At 35.2% G+C, this 19,707-nt stretch overlaps 5 protein-coding genes and 1 pseudogene across 8 annotated transcripts; 2 read left to right on the plus strand and 4 right to left on the minus strand.

The window, feature by feature from the left end:
• Nucleotides 1-1,492: 1,492 nt before the first annotated feature.
• Nucleotides 1,493-2,892, plus strand: AT4G09480 (annotated as a pseudogene; the record flags this gene model as incomplete). The annotated part of the gene is made up of 1 exon: nt 1,493-2,892.
• A 1,144-nt stretch (nt 2,893-4,036) lies between these two features.
• On the minus strand, nt 4,037-5,050 carry AT4G09490 (Polynucleotidyl transferase, ribonuclease H-like superfamily protein; the record flags this gene model as incomplete). Its single annotated transcript, NM_117017.2, has 3 exons — nt 4,037-4,503; nt 4,569-4,621; nt 5,037-5,050. 3 exons carry the CDS (start codon nt 5,048-5,050, stop codon nt 4,058-4,060), a joined length of 513 nt encoding a protein of 170 aa, NP_192687.1. The 3' UTR covers nt 4,037-4,057.
• A 1,445-nt stretch (nt 5,051-6,495) lies between these two features.
• AT4G09500 (UDP-Glycosyltransferase superfamily protein) lies at nt 6,496-8,234 on the plus strand. 2 transcript variants are annotated; one of them, NM_117018.4, is made up of 2 exons: nt 6,544-7,343; nt 7,419-8,234. In NM_117018.4, the coding sequence occupies exons 1-2, from the start codon at nt 6,725-6,727 to the stop codon at nt 8,051-8,053; spliced, it is 1,254 nt and encodes a 417-aa protein (NP_192688.2). In that variant the 5' UTR covers nt 6,544-6,724; the 3' UTR covers nt 8,054-8,234. The 2 variants fall into 2 exon arrangements, with proteins under 2 accessions (NP_974524.1, NP_192688.2); NM_202795.2 differs by having other exon boundaries at nt 6,496-8,234.
• Nucleotides 8,235-9,634: 1,400 nt separating this feature from the next.
• CINV2 (cytosolic invertase 2) lies at nt 9,635-12,517 on the minus strand. 2 transcript variants are annotated; one of them, NM_117019.5, is made up of 6 exons: nt 12,194-12,517; nt 11,396-11,837; nt 10,883-11,314; nt 10,608-10,798; nt 10,159-10,526; nt 9,635-10,082 (listed from the first exon to the last, which is right to left on the minus strand). In NM_117019.5, the coding sequence occupies exons 2-6, from the start codon at nt 11,783-11,785 to the stop codon at nt 9,787-9,789; spliced, it is 1,677 nt and encodes a 558-aa protein (NP_567347.1). In that variant the 5' UTR covers nt 11,786-11,837; nt 12,194-12,517; the 3' UTR covers nt 9,635-9,786. The 2 variants fall into 2 exon arrangements, with proteins under 2 accessions (NP_567347.1, NP_974525.1); NM_202796.2 differs by having other exon boundaries at nt 9,749-10,526; nt 12,194-12,327.
• Nucleotides 12,518-13,278: 761 nt separating this feature from the next.
• Nucleotides 13,279-15,598, minus strand: AT4G09520 (Cofactor-independent phosphoglycerate mutase). Its single transcript, NM_117020.5, has 6 exons — nt 15,448-15,598; nt 14,927-15,242; nt 14,708-14,853; nt 14,354-14,630; nt 13,997-14,269; nt 13,279-13,927 (listed from the first exon to the last, which is right to left on the minus strand). Exons 2-6 carry the CDS (start codon nt 15,224-15,226, stop codon nt 13,445-13,447), a joined length of 1,479 nt encoding a protein of 492 aa, NP_192690.3. The 5' UTR covers nt 15,227-15,242; nt 15,448-15,598; the 3' UTR covers nt 13,279-13,444.
• Nucleotides 15,599-17,712: 2,114 nt separating this feature from the next.
• Nucleotides 17,713-18,292, minus strand: AT4G09530 (SAUR-like auxin-responsive protein family). The gene has a single exon (NM_117021.2). The coding sequence runs from the start codon at nt 18,197-18,199 to the stop codon at nt 17,888-17,890; it is 312 nt and encodes a 103-aa protein (NP_192691.1). The 5' UTR covers nt 18,200-18,292; the 3' UTR covers nt 17,713-17,887.
• Nucleotides 18,293-19,707: the final 1,415 nt, after the last annotated feature.

A 19,707-nucleotide genomic window follows, 5' to 3' on the forward strand; every position in this document is an offset into this window, starting at 1 on the left:
AGGTATTTAATTGATAAATTGTTTATTTATTAATAGTTTTATGTTACTGACTTCATAAACTTCTTCATTTACTAGTTTTGTTTAGAAGACGTTAACGGTAGAGACTAGAGCTTCTCCACAAGTTGTAACTTACAAGGTGTGAAAACTCCTTTTGTCTTAATGTTATTACAAATCAAAGTGATACATTAGATATAACACGAATAGAAAAAAAGATAAAAGAAAGAATTGTAACGAGGACGACCGCATGGAAACTTTCAATCCAAAATACAGCAAGTAGTATTTTTGGGAAGTATATGATCCTTAGACTATGATAACAACTAGTGTTTTCGGTAATTTGAATTTTCTTGGGAGAGTAAAGATTCAAGGACGGGGCAGATCATGATACATTTATCGACCTTTATAACCTCAAAGACTTACACACATTCTTATCCTTTAGTGGTTTTAAAACCATACAGGGTTAAGAAAATGGGTGTGATTCAGCTAGCGGTTAGGTTTACGCTACATCCATGATAAAGATGCTTCAAGATGCTTCAGAAATACATAAAGCCGTTGCTTCCGCAAATACGCTACATTTTCCACTTTCTATTTACCAATTAGTCAGCCTTAGAGACCAAGCAACTCACATTCTCTGCAACAAGCCAGCACTCAGAAGGGATGTTGTGGTATAGATGCTCGATATATGTGGGATCAAACATTGGTGGAATAAATGTCTAATTATTTTCGGAAAACAAATACCAAATATTGGCATTGATTTTGTGATATTATGAAATATTAATTTACCAACAAAAGATAGATTTTACAGAAATTAACTTAAGCAAATATACAAAATGATAGATTTTATTTTTGTTGTTGAAAATGTTAGATTTTATAGTAAGAAAGTATTATTTTATGTGGGATTCACATGGTTGAACATTTGTCAAATCTAAAGTGGAAACTAAGTTAAATAACTCACATGACTTCTGAGAATCTGAATCCTAATGACACTCAACATGTGGTCTATGTTTGTAGATATTGTTTAGGAAAGAAACTCTGAGACAAAGATTTATTTTTTCCTTTGTTTCAGTTTTAAATTTGAATGAACCGTTTTCAACAACACATACTTGATATACAATACATGCACTGACATTAGTAACTATTTTTAATAATTGATCTTGATATAAAGGTATTCCATGACGCATTAAGCGATGCGTGGAGCCCCTGAGAGGGCAGGGTTACACATGTTGTTGGCAGCAAGTTTTTTTCTTTCCTTCTCCGAATCACAATAAAATTAGATTAGTCAGAAGATTACTTATTTTTCTTAGCATATCAGCTATCTACGTAGATGCGTAATATTAGATATATCATCATAATCATCATGTATATACTTCATCATTGCAAAGTTAGTTAATACTTGTAAGTACTATATAAGGAACAGTGTACAGATTACTTACAATTAATGAGAATAAGAAAGTTAATTAGTCTCTCTCCTAATATGGTATCAGAGCCATAATAACAAACTTTTCCGCCATCGTTCTCATTTTTCAATTTCTTCGAATTTTCTTCGTTTTTGTTGATTTCTTCATCGGTTGAGCTCAAAAGTCTTCTCTAATGGAGCTTCCGAAGCCTCAACGATTCTCTTTTCACTGTTTCCTTACTCAAAATCGCTGTGAATGATCTTCTTCCATTTTCGTACTATCTTCTCTTGAACCTTTCTTTTTCTTTGACCTAGTTGTTTCTGGTTCTACAAATTCGTATCCAGAACAAGTTCTTATCGTCGATTACAATTTCAACATCAGAAATGGGATCGATTCCACCAAATCACACAGCGACTATGGATGTTAATCGTTTTTCTACGGATCTGTATGAGAATCCTTATTTTCTTCATTCATCGGATCAAGCAGGGTTGATTCTAGTCTCTGATCGTCCTTCTTCAGGTTCAGAGTTTCATTCTTGGCGTCGATCTGTTCGAATGGCGCTTAATGTCAGAAATAAGCTTGGATTTATTGACGGTACTATTCCTCAACCTCCTAGTACTCATAGAGATGCAGGATCTTGGTCTAGGTGCAATGACATGGTTGCGACTTGGCTTATGAACTCAGTTTCAAAGAAAATTGGCCAGAGTCTTCTGTTTATGTCCACAGCTGAATCAATTTGGAAAAATCTATTATCAAGATTCAAGCAAGATGATGCTCCTAGAGTTTTTGAGATTGAACAACGTTTAGGATCATTGCAGCAAGGATCTATGGATGTAAGTACATATTATACAGAGTTAGTTACTCTTTGGGAGGAATACAAAAATTATATTGAATTGCCTTTGTGTACTTGCGGTCGTTGTGAGTGTAATGCATCTGCCTTATGGGAGAAAATGCAACAGCGAAGCCGTGTTACAAAGTTTTTGATGGGATTAAATGAAGCCTATGAAGCTACTCAAAGACACATTTTGATGTTGAAACCTATTCCGACTATTGAAGATGTCTTTAATATGGTTGCACAAGATGAGCGACAGAAGTCTATTAAGCCTGTTGCTAAGATGGATAATGTAGCTTTTCAAAGCTCTAGTCATACTGAACATAATGACATTGGTTATTATAGTGGAAATAATGAGAATCCAAATGTTGGATATTACTCAGGACCTCTTGAGAATACTGCATATGCAGCCTTTCGTCCTTCTGGTCAACGTCCTTATTGCACACTGATAGGTTGAGAGTGCCTCTAGCTGATGTGAGAAGTAGAATGCGCTCAGGAGGAAGAAAGGCAAGAGCGTTCGAGATATACTTGGGGAAGCTGATGAAGAAAAGTGGCTGAAGAAGCTCAAAGACTCTTTTAGAAATAGAGGCTTTGCTTCTATTCTCACTCTGCTTTATTTCCTCTTAAACTTTGCGTTTCATTTTAATGTGTGGGTTGTATTTAAAGGTTGATTCCCTTTAGGGCAACCTCATCAATCACAACATCAAAACCTTAAGCTTTTAATTTATTGTCTTCCTTATTTTCAACTTATTTACTCTGTTTTCCATTTTGAAAGTCATAGCTTAGTTCGTTCTTTATCATTGGTGCTTATCATTTCAAAGAGTGCGATGGTTCCACCGGTTACAAGAGCCAACACGTCTGACTAGTTTTAGAGTGAGGATCTGTCATATGGAACCACCTCCCGAGGTTTGCGCTAAGAGAATTTATAATGAGAATCCATAGGTATTAACCATAACTTTAAAAATATAAATATATCCCTTTCTGATCTAAGACATACCTTTGATGTCTCTTGTAGTTATGCTAACATGTTTACATTAATCTCGTAAATAGTTTCAATTTGTGGAGTTAGGATTGCTCGCTCTATAATCCTTGCATATGTAAATTTTGACAAATTGTTTTCCGTATTTATGGTTTGAAATATAACCTGAAAATAATGTCTAATTTATTGCATTGTAAATTTAGGATCAACGACCACAATCTGACCATCGTCTTTGTTGACTTATTTAGCTTCACCTGTGGGTGCTTTTCCATCTTCTACAGTTAGGAGCCATGTGGACCTCTTCTAATTCAAAGCACAACATCCCACATATATCGACCTCTTCTAATTCAAAGCACTTGTGGACGTCTCATGCAAGTCGTTTCCTGGAAACAAGAACCTGGTCCAAGCATCTCAGAAAGTAAACATTTGATCCATGAATGCCTAGTTAGGACCAAGTTACTTTCATCTCGTCCTTCTTATGAACACATAATATTTAGTTATTTTTTTGAATAACATGTACCTCGGTGATATTACTATACATTTGCAATTTGAGAGAATGTATTTCCTCTTCTTATTTTGTTTAGCAGATTTTAATCCATTGATTTGTTTATTAGTGTGAGAATCCCAATCACCACAGTAGCATCAGAGTCGGCTTTCAGCGTTGGAGGTCGGATGTTAAATCCTTTTAGGAATCGCCTTCTTCCCCAAACTGTGCAAGCATTACTTTGCACTCGCAATTGGCTATGTGGATATGCAGAATTGTAGGCTTGAAAGTAAAATTGCAATATTAAGTAATTAACTAATGTGACTTCTTCTCTTTTTTTTTTTTGTGCAAAGGGAGAATTTCATTAATCAAAGGTTTAAACCGGTTGATCCGGGTACAATAGAAAAAGAGATAAGACTTGATTTTGCTAGTTCATCTGCTACACGATTCTCACTTCGTGGAACAAAGGAAAAGCTAACATCTGCAAATCCTAGGGATAAATTGAGGATGTCAAAGATGATCCCATAGAACTCGGTTGAAGGAGACTCAGAGGTGATGGCTGTGATTAATTGTTGTGAATCTGAGGCCATTGAGAGTTTGGTGATACCGATCGATTGGGCGTATTGGAGAGCGAGGAACAACGCTATAGCTTCCGCCATGAGAGGCAATCTGACATTCCGGGCTGCTGATTGGTAGTGGAGAGCTGTCAGTTCCGGGCAATTTCGGATTACCCATCCAAAGCCCACATCTTTAGTCTCATGCTTCCAAGCGGCATCTGTGAAGATTGTCACACGATCGAGGTCAGGACGAAGGGCTGCAAAAGAGCGATGCGGGAGTGGGAGCGTCTGCTGTGACTTCTTCTCTTGAACTAACTTATACCATTAAATTGTAGGAGACACTTGAAAAACTTTTTGATGAAGAAGATTGTGATGCTATAAAGATGGCAAGTAGTTCAGGAGTTGTACGATATGAAACTCTTTTTTCTTTTTATTTGTAATACGCTATTTATGGAAAAAAAATTGATTTATAAGTCTATGATGTTCTAGTATTTATATATAATATTTAAATCATAGTGATATTAACTCATAAATGTTTTGTTGAAAAAACTTTCTTTAAGTATTAAAAAAATTGTGAAAAGGGATAGAAAGGTCTCGAATATAACATTCCTAACCATAATTTTAAGGGCTGAAAAAGAGTTAAAGCTCATTTAGGGACGAGTTTTAAATAAATAGGGCCGGAATCTACGGAAAACTCTATATAACATTCCTAACCATAATTTTATATAGATAAATATATTCTTTTCCGCCAATAGTATATGAGCTAAAATATTACTTTCATGTTCCTTACAGTTGTGCTAACATGTATACACGAATCTCATCAATTATCTCATTTTATGGAGTTATGATCGCTCTTTCTCTCTAATGCTGGCAAAGGTAGGTTTTGATAAATTGTTCTCTGCATTTGTGGTTTGAAATATACCTGCAAATGATGTCTTATTTATTGCATTATGAATTTAAAATCAACGACCACCATCATCTTTGTTGACATATTTTGCTTCATTTGTGGGTTCATTTCCATATCCAGCACTTAGTAGCCTTGCAACAAAATTTTATTGTGATTTTCTTAAGGCCATGAGAGAAGACTTTGCAAGTATGATTGTCTAAATTATCTAAGATCGTATCAGCTTATGAAAGGAGGATGTTGCAAAGAAATATGCACGGTTTTTGAAGATACTGTGGGAAAAAAATGGAGAACAAGGAATATATGAACACTAGGTGTTTGGATGTCAAAAAGATGATGTGGAAGTGTACTACAAAATTTATTGAGGAACAAATTAGGAGCTTGTAGCTTCTTCCTTTTTGAATGAAAAGGAGCTTGTAGCTTTATATATAAGGAAATCAATGGATTGAGATCAATTCTTGACTATTTATTTCTATGAGCTTGTCCATATGAATGAATATGATCGCAAGGGAGGAAGTTTTACTAGAGACGATTGATAAGAGTAAAGAACACAAAAATGTTTAGGAAAAATTATAATAAAATCTCATAGAATTAATATTACAAGATAAATCGATATATATATATATATATATATATATATATATATATATATAGATAAATAAAGACTAAACCTAGTTTTCTAAATTAAAGTAAACTTTAATGTAAATAATACTTTTAAATATAAATATAAATATTTTTTAAAGTAAAATATGTTGATCTTTTAGACCCTTCTCGATTTTCATGATATCTATATTTTTAGATAATCATCTCGGCTGTCGATCTCGGTAGATCTCCGGTTCTCCCAATAACGATTATTTCTTTTGTTTGCCTACTTATGTAAATTCTATTGACCTCTTCTAATTTCATTGACTTGAAGTTATTTGGTGTTTATCGCATAGTGTGGCTCATGTGGTTTTTAATTTATTGCTATTAGTTATATCAATAACGACTGCTTGCTCAACTTTTTGTTTACAATGAACATTATTTTTAAATTTGCAGAAGACTCTCGAGATCATTGGAGTCAGCTGTGTTCTTGGCTCTTTTCAGTGAATTAGAATCAAAGCAAATGACCAAGGAAAAATAAAAAGACAAAGAAGTAACGCTTCTTATGAAACCAAAGAAAACTTATATTTAATTATTCTTGGCTCCTTTGTGACTTGATTGTGGTAGCTAAGACTTCGCTATCTTCTCTTGTCACATGTTTCTTGTATTATTCTTCTTAGTTTTCTTCTCTTTTGACACGTGTTCTTCTTGGCTCTCTTGTGACTTGCTTTTTTGTAGTGAATTATTGGCTCTCTTCTCTCGTGACTTGTTTTTTGTATTGTAACTTCTTCTTAATTATCTCTTTTTGTTCTTGGGACATATGTGCTTCTCCACTAACTCCTCACTAAATATCTCAATTCACCTAACCAGTCTCCAAGTTCATATAAGGTTGTTTCAGTGACGAAGAAAAACAGAGAGAAAAAAGCAGATACTTCTTTTTGTGTTCTTGAATTACTTCTTTACTTTTGTGTTTTCACAATTTGAGAAACGAAATGGAGCCAAAGTTTCATGCTTTTATGTTTCCATGGTTTGCTTTTGGTCATATGATTCCATTTCTACATCTTGCAAACAAACTAGCTGAAAAAGGTCACCGAGTTACTTTCTTGCTACCTAAGAAAGCACAAAAACAGTTGGAACATCACAACTTGTTCCCAGACAGTATTGTCTTTCACCCTCTCACAGTTCCTCCTGTCAATGGCCTCCCTGCTGGTGCCGAGACAACCTCGGATATCCCCATCTCGTTGGACAACCTCTTGTCCAAAGCCTTGGATCTCACTCGCGATCAGGTTGAAGCTGCGGTTCGTGCTTTGAGACCTGACTTGATCTTTTTCGATTTTGCTCAATGGATTCCAGATATGGCTAAAGAACATATGATCAAGAGTGTGAGTTACATCATTGTATCTGCGACAACAATAGCTCATACACATGTCCCTGGAGGTAAATTAGGTGTTCGCCCACCGGGTTATCCGTCATCAAAGGTGATGTTCCGTGAAAACGATGTTCATGCCTTAGCAACCTTATCGATATTTTACAAGAGACTGTATCATCAGATCACTACAGGTCTTAAGAGCTGTGATGTCATTGCATTGAGGACTTGCAAAGAAGTCGAAGGTATGTTCTGCGACTTTATATCGCGTCAATACCATAAGAAGGTTCTCTTGACTGGTCCAATGTTCCCTGAGCCAGACACAAGTAAACCACTAGAAGAACGCTGGAATCATTTTCTAAGCGGGTTCGCGCCGAAGTCAGTAGTGTTTTGTTCACCTGGCAGCCAAGTAATTCTTGAGAAAGATCAATTCCAAGAACTCTGTTTAGGGATGGAGCTAACAGGTTTACCATTTCTTTTAGCGGTAAAGCCACCAAGAGGATCATCAACGGTCCAAGAAGGGTTACCAGAAGGGTTCGAGGAGCGGGTGAAAGATCGTGGTGTTGTTTGGGGAGGATGGGTGCAACAACCTTTGATATTGGCTCATCCATCAATAGGTTGCTTTGTGAACCATTGTGGTCCCGGAACAATATGGGAGTCTTTGGTGAGTGATTGCCAAATGGTTTTGATTCCATTTTTAAGTGATCAAGTTCTCTTCACAAGATTGATGACCGAGGAATTCGAGGTCTCTGTAGAAGTGCCGAGGGAAAAAACAGGATGGTTTTCAAAGGAGAGCTTGAGCAATGCTATCAAATCTGTGATGGATAAAGACAGTGACATTGGGAAGTTAGTGAGGAGTAACCACACCAAATTGAAGGAGATTTTAGTTAGTCCTGGATTATTGACTGGTTACGTTGATCACTTTGTAGAGGGATTGCAAGAGAATTTGATTTGATTATGTTGAAGACTGGTCATCATATTTAAGTAAGGTTGGGACGCTTTTATTTTATTTTTAAATAAATTCCGATTACGATAATAATTTGCAAAGTATAATAAATCTGAAAATAATTGTAATTACACAATATATTTCTCAAATTTATAGTGACATTATATTAGAAATGTTAGTTTTTTTCTGTAGTATAATTTTTTTAATTTAAAGTATATAATTTTACACATTCTATATAAACTAAATTTTGAAATGATATTATTTATCAAAAAAAAATTGTTTAATACTAAAACAAAACAAAATTGAATAAACAACTTGGTTGTTCCTCCACTGGGATTCCAAATCTTATTCGGACACTCACTTTCACTATCGTATCTTGTTGCATAAACTTTTGTAAATGCTTATTAATTAGTTTGCATTTATGCCCATAGTATGTACTAGATATAAAGTACAATGAAAGTTTTGAACCAAACAAGCTAAAACAAATTACATAAGTTCTTAAGCATTCTTAATAACATTTTGATTCGATTTATTTACTTAGTGAACTTTGAACTTTTTCACTCTCTTAGTGATATGTAGTTATCACAAAGCCCATGCATCTTTTCCAAGGGTATAAAGTCTCGGTCCAAGATCTCATCTTCTATGAGCTATTATACTACAAGAAAACAAACGATTGTTTTGCACTTCCCTTGCGAATGTCGTTTTGCGAGGGATTATTTTCTTCCATTGCAAAATATTGGTTTTCTTATAGTGTTAGAATCAACCAATCAAAACTATGTTTATTTAATAACTCGAGAGCGATTTGAGTGTGAACTAAATTGGTCACATACTTTATTGAACTATTTCATACAGGTGTCCCAAAGGATAGCATGAGCATCTTTACCATGTAATTTCTCCATCAAATTTTGATCTTCTCAACCCAAGACATCAATATCATCAGGAAAAATACTCATTCTATTATTAGAGTTAAATTCACTTTTATTTTTGCAAACAAACAAAGACCAATAGTTGTACAATAAAACATCTATTCACTTTTGTTTTCTCACTCTCTTTTAATGATAAATAATTCCGACAAAGCCCATACATCTTTTCGGATGGTATAAACTCTGGGTTCAAGATCTCATCTCCAACAAGCTGTTAGAATCAACCAATCAAAAGTATGTTTATGAGTATAACTGAAAGCTTAACAACTCGAAAGAGATTTGATTGTGAACTAACTTGGTCAAATACTTTATCGACCCATTTCATACAGGTGTTACAAAGGATGGCTGAAGTATATGGCTATTTGAAATCTTATTAAAAATCTTAGTGATTTCTTATCGTTAGATGGAAAAACAAATATAGTAATTTCGGGCTCCGTTATCATTGTGGTCTAAAAGAGTATTCTTTACTCGTGAAGATATCAATTTTCTTACCACAACAAGTGTTTGAAATCATGGTCACAAATCTACTTACCGATAAGTTCACAAGTGTAACTTCTGATTAAAGATCAGAAGATTTATTCAAGATTTTTGATATAAGATGTTTCAATTGTAATGCAAAAATTTCTTAATCTAAATATATTTTACTAAACTAAATAATAAAGTTTTTTGTTGATCTAGGAAGAGATTATATTATGCCTCAAGTGAAAATAAACCATAGTTGGATCAAAGAGAAATACAAACAGAACTACTCTCTCGCTGATTAAAGGTCTTTTGAATGCTTAATCAAATGACATTATAATACAAAACAAGAAACAAAATTCAGCAAGTCCATGAAGCAGATCTCTTGATAACAGGTTTCATCTGTTTGTCTTCTTCAAGAGAGATCATTCCAATATGTGAAGGATCTTCAAGCATCATTTTCGCAACCAAGTAACCCGCGATTGACCAAGTCTGGTACTTCCTTGCTTGTTTTCCAACGTACCTTCCTTGCTTACCATCATAGTATTCCGGCCAGCAATCTCGGTGTAGCCGTGATTCAATTAGATCAATCGCACGTCTCGCTATTTGAGGCCGTCCAGTCTTGATGCATGCCGCCGTCAGCGTCCACAGCAATACTGCACATATCAAGATAGTGATAAGGAACCAAGCGTTTCACATGATGTCTTTAGTTTTATAACAAAGAATGCTAACCTGGCCAAGATCCACCGTTGTGGTAACTCCACCTCGTGTTTTTAGGATCACAACCGGTAACAATCCGCCACTCGTGGCTTTCGATGCAAGGGTAACATATCTTGAGCGGCATCTCGCCTACTAGCTCCTCCCAACGGTGCTCGAGGAGGTCCATAATAGCCATTGACTGATCCGGAGTTGCCAAGGAAGAAAGGATGGAGACACAATTTCCTAAGGAAAACCACCTGAAATCCATACGGGCCGGGCTTACATTGCCGACAAAATATCCTCCACGGAGAGGCATAAAGTCGAAAACCCAGTCTGGTATCGAGTCCGGCATCACGTTGAACTTGTTCACCGCGGTGTGTGAGTACTCCTCTGTCTTGTACCTTAACAAAAGTTTTACAATCTTAGTCACGTCAAATCATATTTTATCCATATACAAGAACATTTTAAGGTTGCTTACTAACCTATAGATATCGTTGAGTTGTTGAAAGTCAAGCCAAAAGTAACTGCGCATATGGAAACTCAGCGCGTGAAGTCTCTTCACAATCCTTTCTATGAAATCTCGACCTTCCTCGTCTGGTTTAAGCATCGACAAGGCGCATCTCAATGCCATGAAAAACAGAGCTTGAATCTCTATTGGATATCCATAAACACCCTAATAAATAAACAAATCAAGATTTGGTTTTAGTGTGATGAATCATATAAGATTTTTGCTCGTTCACTAAAAGGTAGTTCTTACCATTCTCCTATCAACCATAGAACAACCGTCAGCACAAAGAAGCGTAGGGAAAGTATCAAAACCTTCGGATAAGCAAAGAGAGAGTATAAGCCTCATTCCCCTCTGACACTCTGGTGTCTCAGATAAAGTCAAATCTCCCGTAGATTTCGTGTAAGCACGGAGAAGTATGATCCACCAGAATCCTGAATCCACCGGTGCTACTCTTCCTATAGCGCTTTCTCCAAAATCCGCAATAATTGTGTCGGTTTTACGAACTGGATCATGAAGCACCTTGAAACTCGCTGGCATAACGCCTTCCCCAAGCTTGAACCGGTCAACCCGTTTCTCCCAACCTTGAAGCTGAAGTGTCTTGAGCAAGAAGTTTTTCACTATATCGGGCTCTCCATTCATCAGAAACGCCAATGCACTTGGTACAAAGTCACGTACAAACACCTACTCAAATAGAAGACAAGTTTTGAGATATTCTACACAAAAATCGATTATGCTCAGGTCACGTCTAGAATCTTTAGTTACCTGATCATAGTTCAAGACCTCCTCGGAGGCATGGTCATAAGCTGCAATGGTACCAACGGGTTGACCACGAAAGAACACCATTGACCTTCTCAAAGCTTCCCAAGCCTCAGCAACCATCGGATGAGGCTCGAAAGAGTTCCTAACAGAGAGAGGAGTGTCCACCATTGACCTACTTCCAGGAGAATGAGCCATTTCTAAAATGCTATCTTGTCTTACATAGCCAGTCGATAACTCGCTCATCGACCTTTCGTCAAACGATCTCTTCCGTTCGATCTTTAGCTGCCTCGGCTTCTCTAAAGCCCGAGTTAGATCAAAATCATCCATCTCTGATAAAGAACAATGTGATCCTTCAACTCTTAGCACCAATGGTTCTTTATGACCTTCCTCCATTTCTTTGGTTTTAATGGATAGAACAAGATCTTGTCATAAACAACAACAACAACTAAAAAACAGACAAAAGATCAGTTATTAAGATAACAACATTAAACAGAATCTTTTTATTGCTGGTAATAAATTGTGTTTAGTTTAACAAAAACTTATTTTTTTGGAAATAAATTCTGTTTATCTTAAGATAAGATTATGTTCAGACTAATAAATATTATTTTCTCTTATCTTCTTTACTTACTTAAGCAAATAATTCAAAACTTATCTAATGATAACAGTTCCAAATAATAATCCAAAATTAGTGCTAATACGTGGATTAAACAAACATATTAATCAAGATCCATGAGAACGAACCAGATCTACATTCTAGAATTACCATACATAATGGTTTAACATAAATGAGAAGAACCAAACCTGAGAAGACGACGGAAGTGTTAAAAACTCGTAACAGTCGCCGGAGAGTGAGAGAAGAAAGGGCAAGAGAGTAAGAAAATGGGGAAAAAGAGTCATGATGAGTGAAGTTGTTGTTTTATAGATAGAATAAGAAGTAAGGAAGAAGAATACAAAACGGGACTTGTTAAGAGACCGAAACAAGACAAAAACAAAACGGGTCTGGTAAGGAAAAATGTCGACGGAAGAGACGGAGTTAACCGGTAATTACCGGTTAAGAAACGGTCAAGTTATATTACTGGTCTGATTTTGGGTTTTGGACTTTTCGCTTGGGATACTTATTTTATCGGTCTCCAGTCACTTTTATTTTCTTTATTATAGATTTTTGTTTTTTCTCGACATATAAACCAAACACAGTGGTGGACTGGTAAGCTTGTTAGTCTGGTAGGTAGACAATATAATTAATAAGTATATATATCACATTTATTTAATGTTTTATTTTATTTGTAGAATGATGAGAGAGCTTCAATATAAATTAACTAACATTTTCAAGTTGCTTTGAATTATGTGGCTCCCATAGTTCAAGTTTTTTTGGATCATCTAAATATCTAATACATTTGGAAAGCCTGAAATGAGAAGTTTTATGAAAATGTGGATAAAGACCCAAGTGAGGTTCTCCAATTAGAGTAAAATGAAGCCAATTCGTAGACTTTAACTCAAATGGAGATAGTTACAGAAACACAGGTTCATATATTTCATTTATGGTTCCTGGAAAGGAATGATGATTTCTCAGGAATATGATGGTTTTATACACTATCAAATGAAGACACGCCAATTATGGGAGCTGTCAACCTTCGATAAATCTTGACTTATGTGCTTGAAATGTAAAAGCATTCGTTTGGACAATGAAATGCATGATTGACTTTCATTAACGTGAAGTAATTTTCATTACAGATTGTTTAGATCTAGTAAAGATAGTGTCTTCATTAACTAAGTGACCATCATTTTTTATAAATTTGTAGGCAATTGAGTCACGAGAGAAAAAAAATTCTTCTTTTTCGATATCTTTAATTTCTCGTCGAGCTAATGTAAAAAGGAAATTTCATGTGTATATCTTAAGAGCCAAAGTGTAAACTTTAACATGCAACTACACCTCCAAACATTGTTAGACATTTTTTTTTCAACTTCCTGAGCTTGTTAGAGTTGATAATTTTTTATTACACTTCCAAAATCCAAATTTTCAAAGAAAAAATGCAAAATTTTATGAAATTTGATTTATACATCCAACTTCAGAAACTTGGTGATAACTCCCATCATTTCACCGCCATGGAAACGGCCAAGACATCTTCTTGCAGCTGCAATCTCGTTCAACTCTGAGACTGAATCTCCACTAATCGCCAGAGAAGCTTCCCTCCTCCCACAGTCTTCTTCTTCTTTTCCGATGACATTTTCACTGGATGCTATATCCGTTGGAAGTGGAAAAGGGTCTAAAGATGTCTCTAATAGAGCTGATTCTCCTCCAACCGCTCTCACAAAGTCCTTTAACCGGCACATTGTGAATGGGACAGGCTCGAAGCTGTGGTCTCCATACTCAACTGGAGTAGAATGATCACCAGTCACACACAAGAAATACTGGTAATTTGAAGAAGATTCAGCTTGCCATAGAAGCTTAGCGAGCTGACGTATCGCTTTATCCACAGCTTCCAAGCCTCGAACTTTGAACAATGTAGCCTTGTCATGACCTGCATCATCTATAGCCTGCACGAATAATTTAGAATCAGAATGAAATTTTTTATGTTGTGTTAAAAGACAGAGACATGTTTTCACCTTAATGTGAAGGAAGCCGAAATCGTAACCATCTGACCTTCCCGGTTTATGCCCGTCCTCTGCTGGTTCAAAGACATTTGGGCAGGGATTCAAAGGAGCTGAAAGCGCATTCGCTATAGCAATCGCTTTCGATGTGAGAAGCGTCCGGTAATCTCCAGTGGCTCCCAGAGCTTCAAGAATATCAATACCAAGGGACATACCAAGTCCGGCTATAATCTTCGTTGGTGCTACCATACACGGCCACAAACCATGCTTCTCGTGAAAAGGAGGAACCTTTATATACAAAACCCATAACAGATAAGTAGATGGAGCAAATAGATTCATTAAAAGCATTCGTAAGAGACAGTGAACACAAACCTCGATTCGAATACCACAGCCTCTTAAAAGAACAAGATTAGCAATATTCTTGCCTTGTGCAGCTCTCTTTACATTAACCGGGTGGGAAACAAGAATGCGCGATATCTCCCGGGATAATTCGTTCACGACTTTGGCTGTGTGATTAGCTTCTTCTGATTCATCCAAAGGTTTAGCTTCAAGAAGCAAACGATTATCCTTCAATGGATCTGTTCCAGATATATTCCCACTAAGTTTTGGCCCTTTTACAACCACTCCACATCTATGTTCCGTTGCATATCTATCAACCAAAAACTTCCTTTAGTCAAAAACTCGAAATCCGAAACCATAAAGACGAAAGGAAACATATTTAACAACCTGACTCTAACTTCATACTCAGGGAATGATGGAAGCTTCATTCCATCAAGAGCAGCACAAAGTATAGGTCCTTCTTCTTCGAAATGTCGATCAGCTCTTCTACTAACAACAACTCCAGAATCCTCATCCAAAGTTGCAAAATTTGACTGCATAATGACACATTGATCAAAACCTATAAACAACAAAGAATAATACACAAGTAAAAGCAAAATCAAAAACCTTGAAAGCTATGTCACCAGGTGACATAGCTAATCCTGCACCCATAGATTCAAACGCGCCACGTCCACGGTAATACACTCTTGGATCATAACCCATTAGAGAAAGATGAGCAGTGTCACTACCACAACCTAATCCAACTTCAACTGGATCCATTAAACCATTGATTCCAGCTGAAGCAATTGCATCAAGGTTAGGTATTTCTGCTGCTTGCAATGGTGTTTTGTAACCTAATCTTGGTATTGATACATCTCCCAAACCATCAATTAGTATAAAGGCAACTCTTTTTTGAACTTCTTCCATTTGCTACAAGTGGGTTCTGTTCCAATTGGTAAAGAGGAAATTAAAAGTCTGAGACTTTAAGAATTATCAATGATTCACATAACGATCGATCTCTTATTACAAAGCAATGTAGAGATCTCTAATTCTATGAATGAGCTATTTGCGATGAAATGTTCAGAAAGTTCGAATCTTTAGATAACGAATCTACAATAATCAGAATCAGAATCCATTTTAACCCTTACCGGCGGTGTCAGAATCGTAAACGTCGCCGGAATTGTGTCTGCAGCTCCAAAGTTGAGAATTGTGGTGACGTCGTGTGTCGTTTGTCGGCTTCTGCTCAGTTAGAAAGATGCAAGTCATTACGTAAAACGATGTCGTTTTAGGCTAAGTTTAAAGTCATTAAGTAAACGATGTCGTTTTGGTGGTAAAGGGATTTAAACCCATTAGAACATCCACAATGGTGGGTTTTCAAAAATGGGTATGTATTGAATAAAAAATATTATTTTTATTATAATTTTATTATTTAATTAAAATAATTGGTTTTTACCAATAAAATCTTAACATCTGTAAAGTAGAGGTTCTCTCATATGGCTCAAAGTTTCTCTAGAGAGAGTTTTATTTGACGATTCTCTCCCATTGTCTCTTTCCATACTTTCTTTTCATTATTTTATAATATTTTAATAATTAAAATGAGAGTTCCACAGTTGTGAATGCTCTTATAGGTTTTAGCATCATTAGTTTTGTTGTTGATTGATTTGATTTTGTTGGGGGTAAAACTAAAAACTGTTTTACACAAACACTTTAAATTCAAATTTGAGGTGTAAGTTTTTACTGTTTGGTCTCCATCACCTACAATTTTTTAAAAGAATTTCGCACTTGTTTAATGTTTCAACGTCTTATAAATTAGTTTGATTTTTCTTTTTAAGTTATTTAATTGGTTAGTGTTGTAGCTGTATTTTAATTGATAGAGTTTGTCCAGAATTTGGTTTAAGAAAATAATGATATGGTGGTGAGTAATATGTTTTTTTTTTGCTAAAGTCTACTCTATAATTTTTTTTAAAATGAATGATGTAAAATCTTAATTAATATATTTGATACTTTTTGAAAATTCTAATTAGAGCATTTCCATTGGAGGTGGTATCCTCTATTAAATTATTGAAGAAAGAAAAAGAATTGTGACTGTGAGAAAAGAGTGAGAGAGGTTTTTTTTGGGGAAGATACAATGATCTCTCATTAAGCATCTCTCTTAACACTTGTAATGTTATAATTAGATCATAAATATAGTTTTTCTTTTAATTTTAAAGAAACCCATGAGGGGTTCTAACTAATGTGGATGATCTAGCGTGATTGTCATATTCGTCAGTCAAATCAATTATATTTTGATATATAATAAAAAATATAAACAAAATAAGAAGAAAATCAACAAAAACAAAAATAAAAAATAAAAACAGATTGATTTAACATATTCATGGAGCATTAAATTAGAAACTCGCCTGTTAATACATGATTTTATCATTTTATTGATTAATTCATATAATATTTTATTTACATGAACAGTAAGAAGTACAGTAAATGGAATTTAAGAAAATAAATTTTCGAATTTTTATAAAGCAAATGGAGAAAAGCAGGTTTTGAACATTTTTACCTCATAAATCATAATAAGCCTTCCGATTGATTGGCCGGAAACATGGTGAAACCTCACAACCGGCTCAGCGTATCACAGGATGGATGGATAAACAAATTCGAAATCAGATTTCAGCTATTCGACTTTCAGGTGACAAGCGTTATAACGTTATTCCACTGGATTCAATCTCGGAGCTAGATACCTTTTGTTGCACAATTTCGATTAATTATTCTCTAAAATTTTCAAAATTCTTTTGATTTCTTTTTTCAAAATTCTTATGCACAAGTTGTAAAACCGTATATATTTTTCTTTTAAATATAATTTGACATTACATTAAAAAAAAAAGGCTTCCGATTGATTAGTCCAAGTTAATCCATATGAGTATAGCTAAATTGATGATCTCAACTAAATGGAAGAGGAGAAGTAAACATAAACTCAGTGAAGTTTTCTGTGGACTTACAATCAATGGCGGAACCAAAATAATTACTCATGGAGGTCATAACTATTAAGTAGTGGCATGAAAGTCATCAACCAAAATGTAAGAACCTTAATTGTCCAGTTCTTCCTGTGAACGAATGTGGCTACTCGAGTTGTTCTAGGTAGAAAAGCGAATGTGATTTTTGAGTTCGACGCAGTTGCCGATGTGTTTCGGCAATATTTGTTGGATCAACACAAATTGCACTTCTTTAATTTGTCATAAATTTCGAAACCTCTAGAGTAAATGTAAAACAAAAATCCTTCCTTGTCTTATTTTTAAAAAATGTTGATAAAACATGTGTCACTATATTCAAAGTTCGTCCCTTATTTGACTTTTTTTTTTATGCTTGATATAAAATACCTAACTGCTATAAGTTTTACGTAGTCTTAAAGTTACCAATCAAAAGCACATTGAACTAATATTCAACATATGATAAATAAAAATCTTACACTCGTAGTTCGTAGTTGAATAAAGTTAGCATATAAGTACATTATAAGAATTAAACCATATTCATACAATATGAGATACATAACATATAACCATTTTATCATTCAGACGACGTAGTAGTGGGCTCATATAGTTAATGTGACTTGTCCTGATGAGAAGTCAGGAACATGACAAGACTTCGGAAAGTAGAGACATCACAAGGCAATACAATCTTGTCCCGGTGAGCTTCCGCGTAACCGAATTCCTCGGCCGCATTGTCTAGAAGCTTTTGGAATGAAGGGCTCTTCAAAAACGTTGTGGGGATCACGAATCTTTCCAACTTCTTCTTCGTACCGACGTAAACGACGAAATGCCCTCTCGGTGTTCTTGAGGATGATCTACTCTCACCAGTATCTTCTTCTTCTTCTCTTTCGTGGAAGTGCATGTCAATGACCTTGTGCGGCATAGTTACCTATATAAGCTTGTTATATAGTGACCTATTTGTGTTGGGTGTGAGTCAAGGACATTAACGGATTTTGTGGGGATCTTTGTGTTTCCACTTTGATTTGGAAGTTGGGTACCTACTATATATAGTTGTACATACTTATATTTTATATTTCTTTGTCAGGCTTGGAGATGTGTGCCGACTAGAATGCATTCACTTAGTTTTCATATGTTTTAGACACAAAATTAATTAATTTATAAGAAAAAAAAACTAAAATAGAAGCTGATGCAAAAAGAAAAAAAAAACTTCATCTCCATTTTGTTTTTCTTTTTGTTTTTATAGACCCTATCGGCTGATTCGGCCGACCTCGGTAGGAACGCACCGAAGTGCTAAAGAGTGGACTTCTTCAAATCCATGTAGAATTGGGCCACCACACTGCCTCATTCGAGTTTAGAATGTTTTCCGACTAATGCTATGGAATAGTCAGGCTGCCTGGCAAACTTCCCAAACAAATGTGTTTTTGTTTTCAGGGAGAATCGAACTTGGGTCTGAGAGTTTCACCCTTCACCAAAGCTTCCTCTGCTACCAGACCACAGAGGCTTGGGCTTCATATCCATTTTACTAATTTAGTTTTCAAATTGCAAATCGTTTTGCCATTCAAAAATATAGGTTAATTATTGACTTTCAAAGTGTTACCATTTATAAATTTGAATCATTCTCAAAGTAACATCATAAAACGCAGAACAATTGCTATATCTCCGGAACGGTCCTATATATAAACCGTATGCATGGAAATGGGTAAGTTCTTTAATTTGTTAAATGGATAATGCAATATGTGTAGTGACTAGTGAGTATATGATCACGTAGCTAAGCTATAGCTAGCTTGGTCCTAAGGATAATTGTGGGGGAACAAGGGACTTAGCAAGAGTCTATATATGACTTTAATTTTTCAAACCATTACGTATGCATGAGAGTGAGAGAGAGAAAATAATGTGTGGTTAATATATAATGGGTTCATGGATTGAGCTACGATTATGTGACTGGAGAAAAGCACATGGTTTCTGCTACTGCTCATAGAGGATGATATGATCCTTCTCTCCATACTTCTCCATTCACTTAATTTCTACTATCCGATAAGGTTTTTACATTTCCTCATATATGCCAAAAGTTGTGACGTTTTGAGGCTAAAAATCATATATACTCACTGGTCTAACTAAGTTTGTTATTGGTTTTAGTGATTTTGCAATACTATTAGTTATTCAAGCTTTTTATCTATAGTTTTTAATCAAGATTAATACCAAGAGATGACTTGTTCATTTCAAAATTCTAGTTTTTGCCCCAGATGAAACTTTGTATCTTTTGTATGTATTATCAAATTCTGTAAAAACATAATTCTTGATTGGGGAACTCCAAAAAAAAAAAAAACTTCATAATTAATGTAAATTTCAGTCAACTTAAAGCTAAATGAAATGAAAAATATGTGAATTCCTCTATGATCCATGCAAAATTGCTTCAATTCAGAAGGCTCA

This window comes from Arabidopsis thaliana, chromosome 4 (assembly GCF_000001735.4).
Source record: "Arabidopsis thaliana chromosome 4, partial sequence".
Taxonomy (NCBI): domain Eukaryota; kingdom Viridiplantae; phylum Streptophyta; class Magnoliopsida; order Brassicales; family Brassicaceae; genus Arabidopsis; species Arabidopsis thaliana.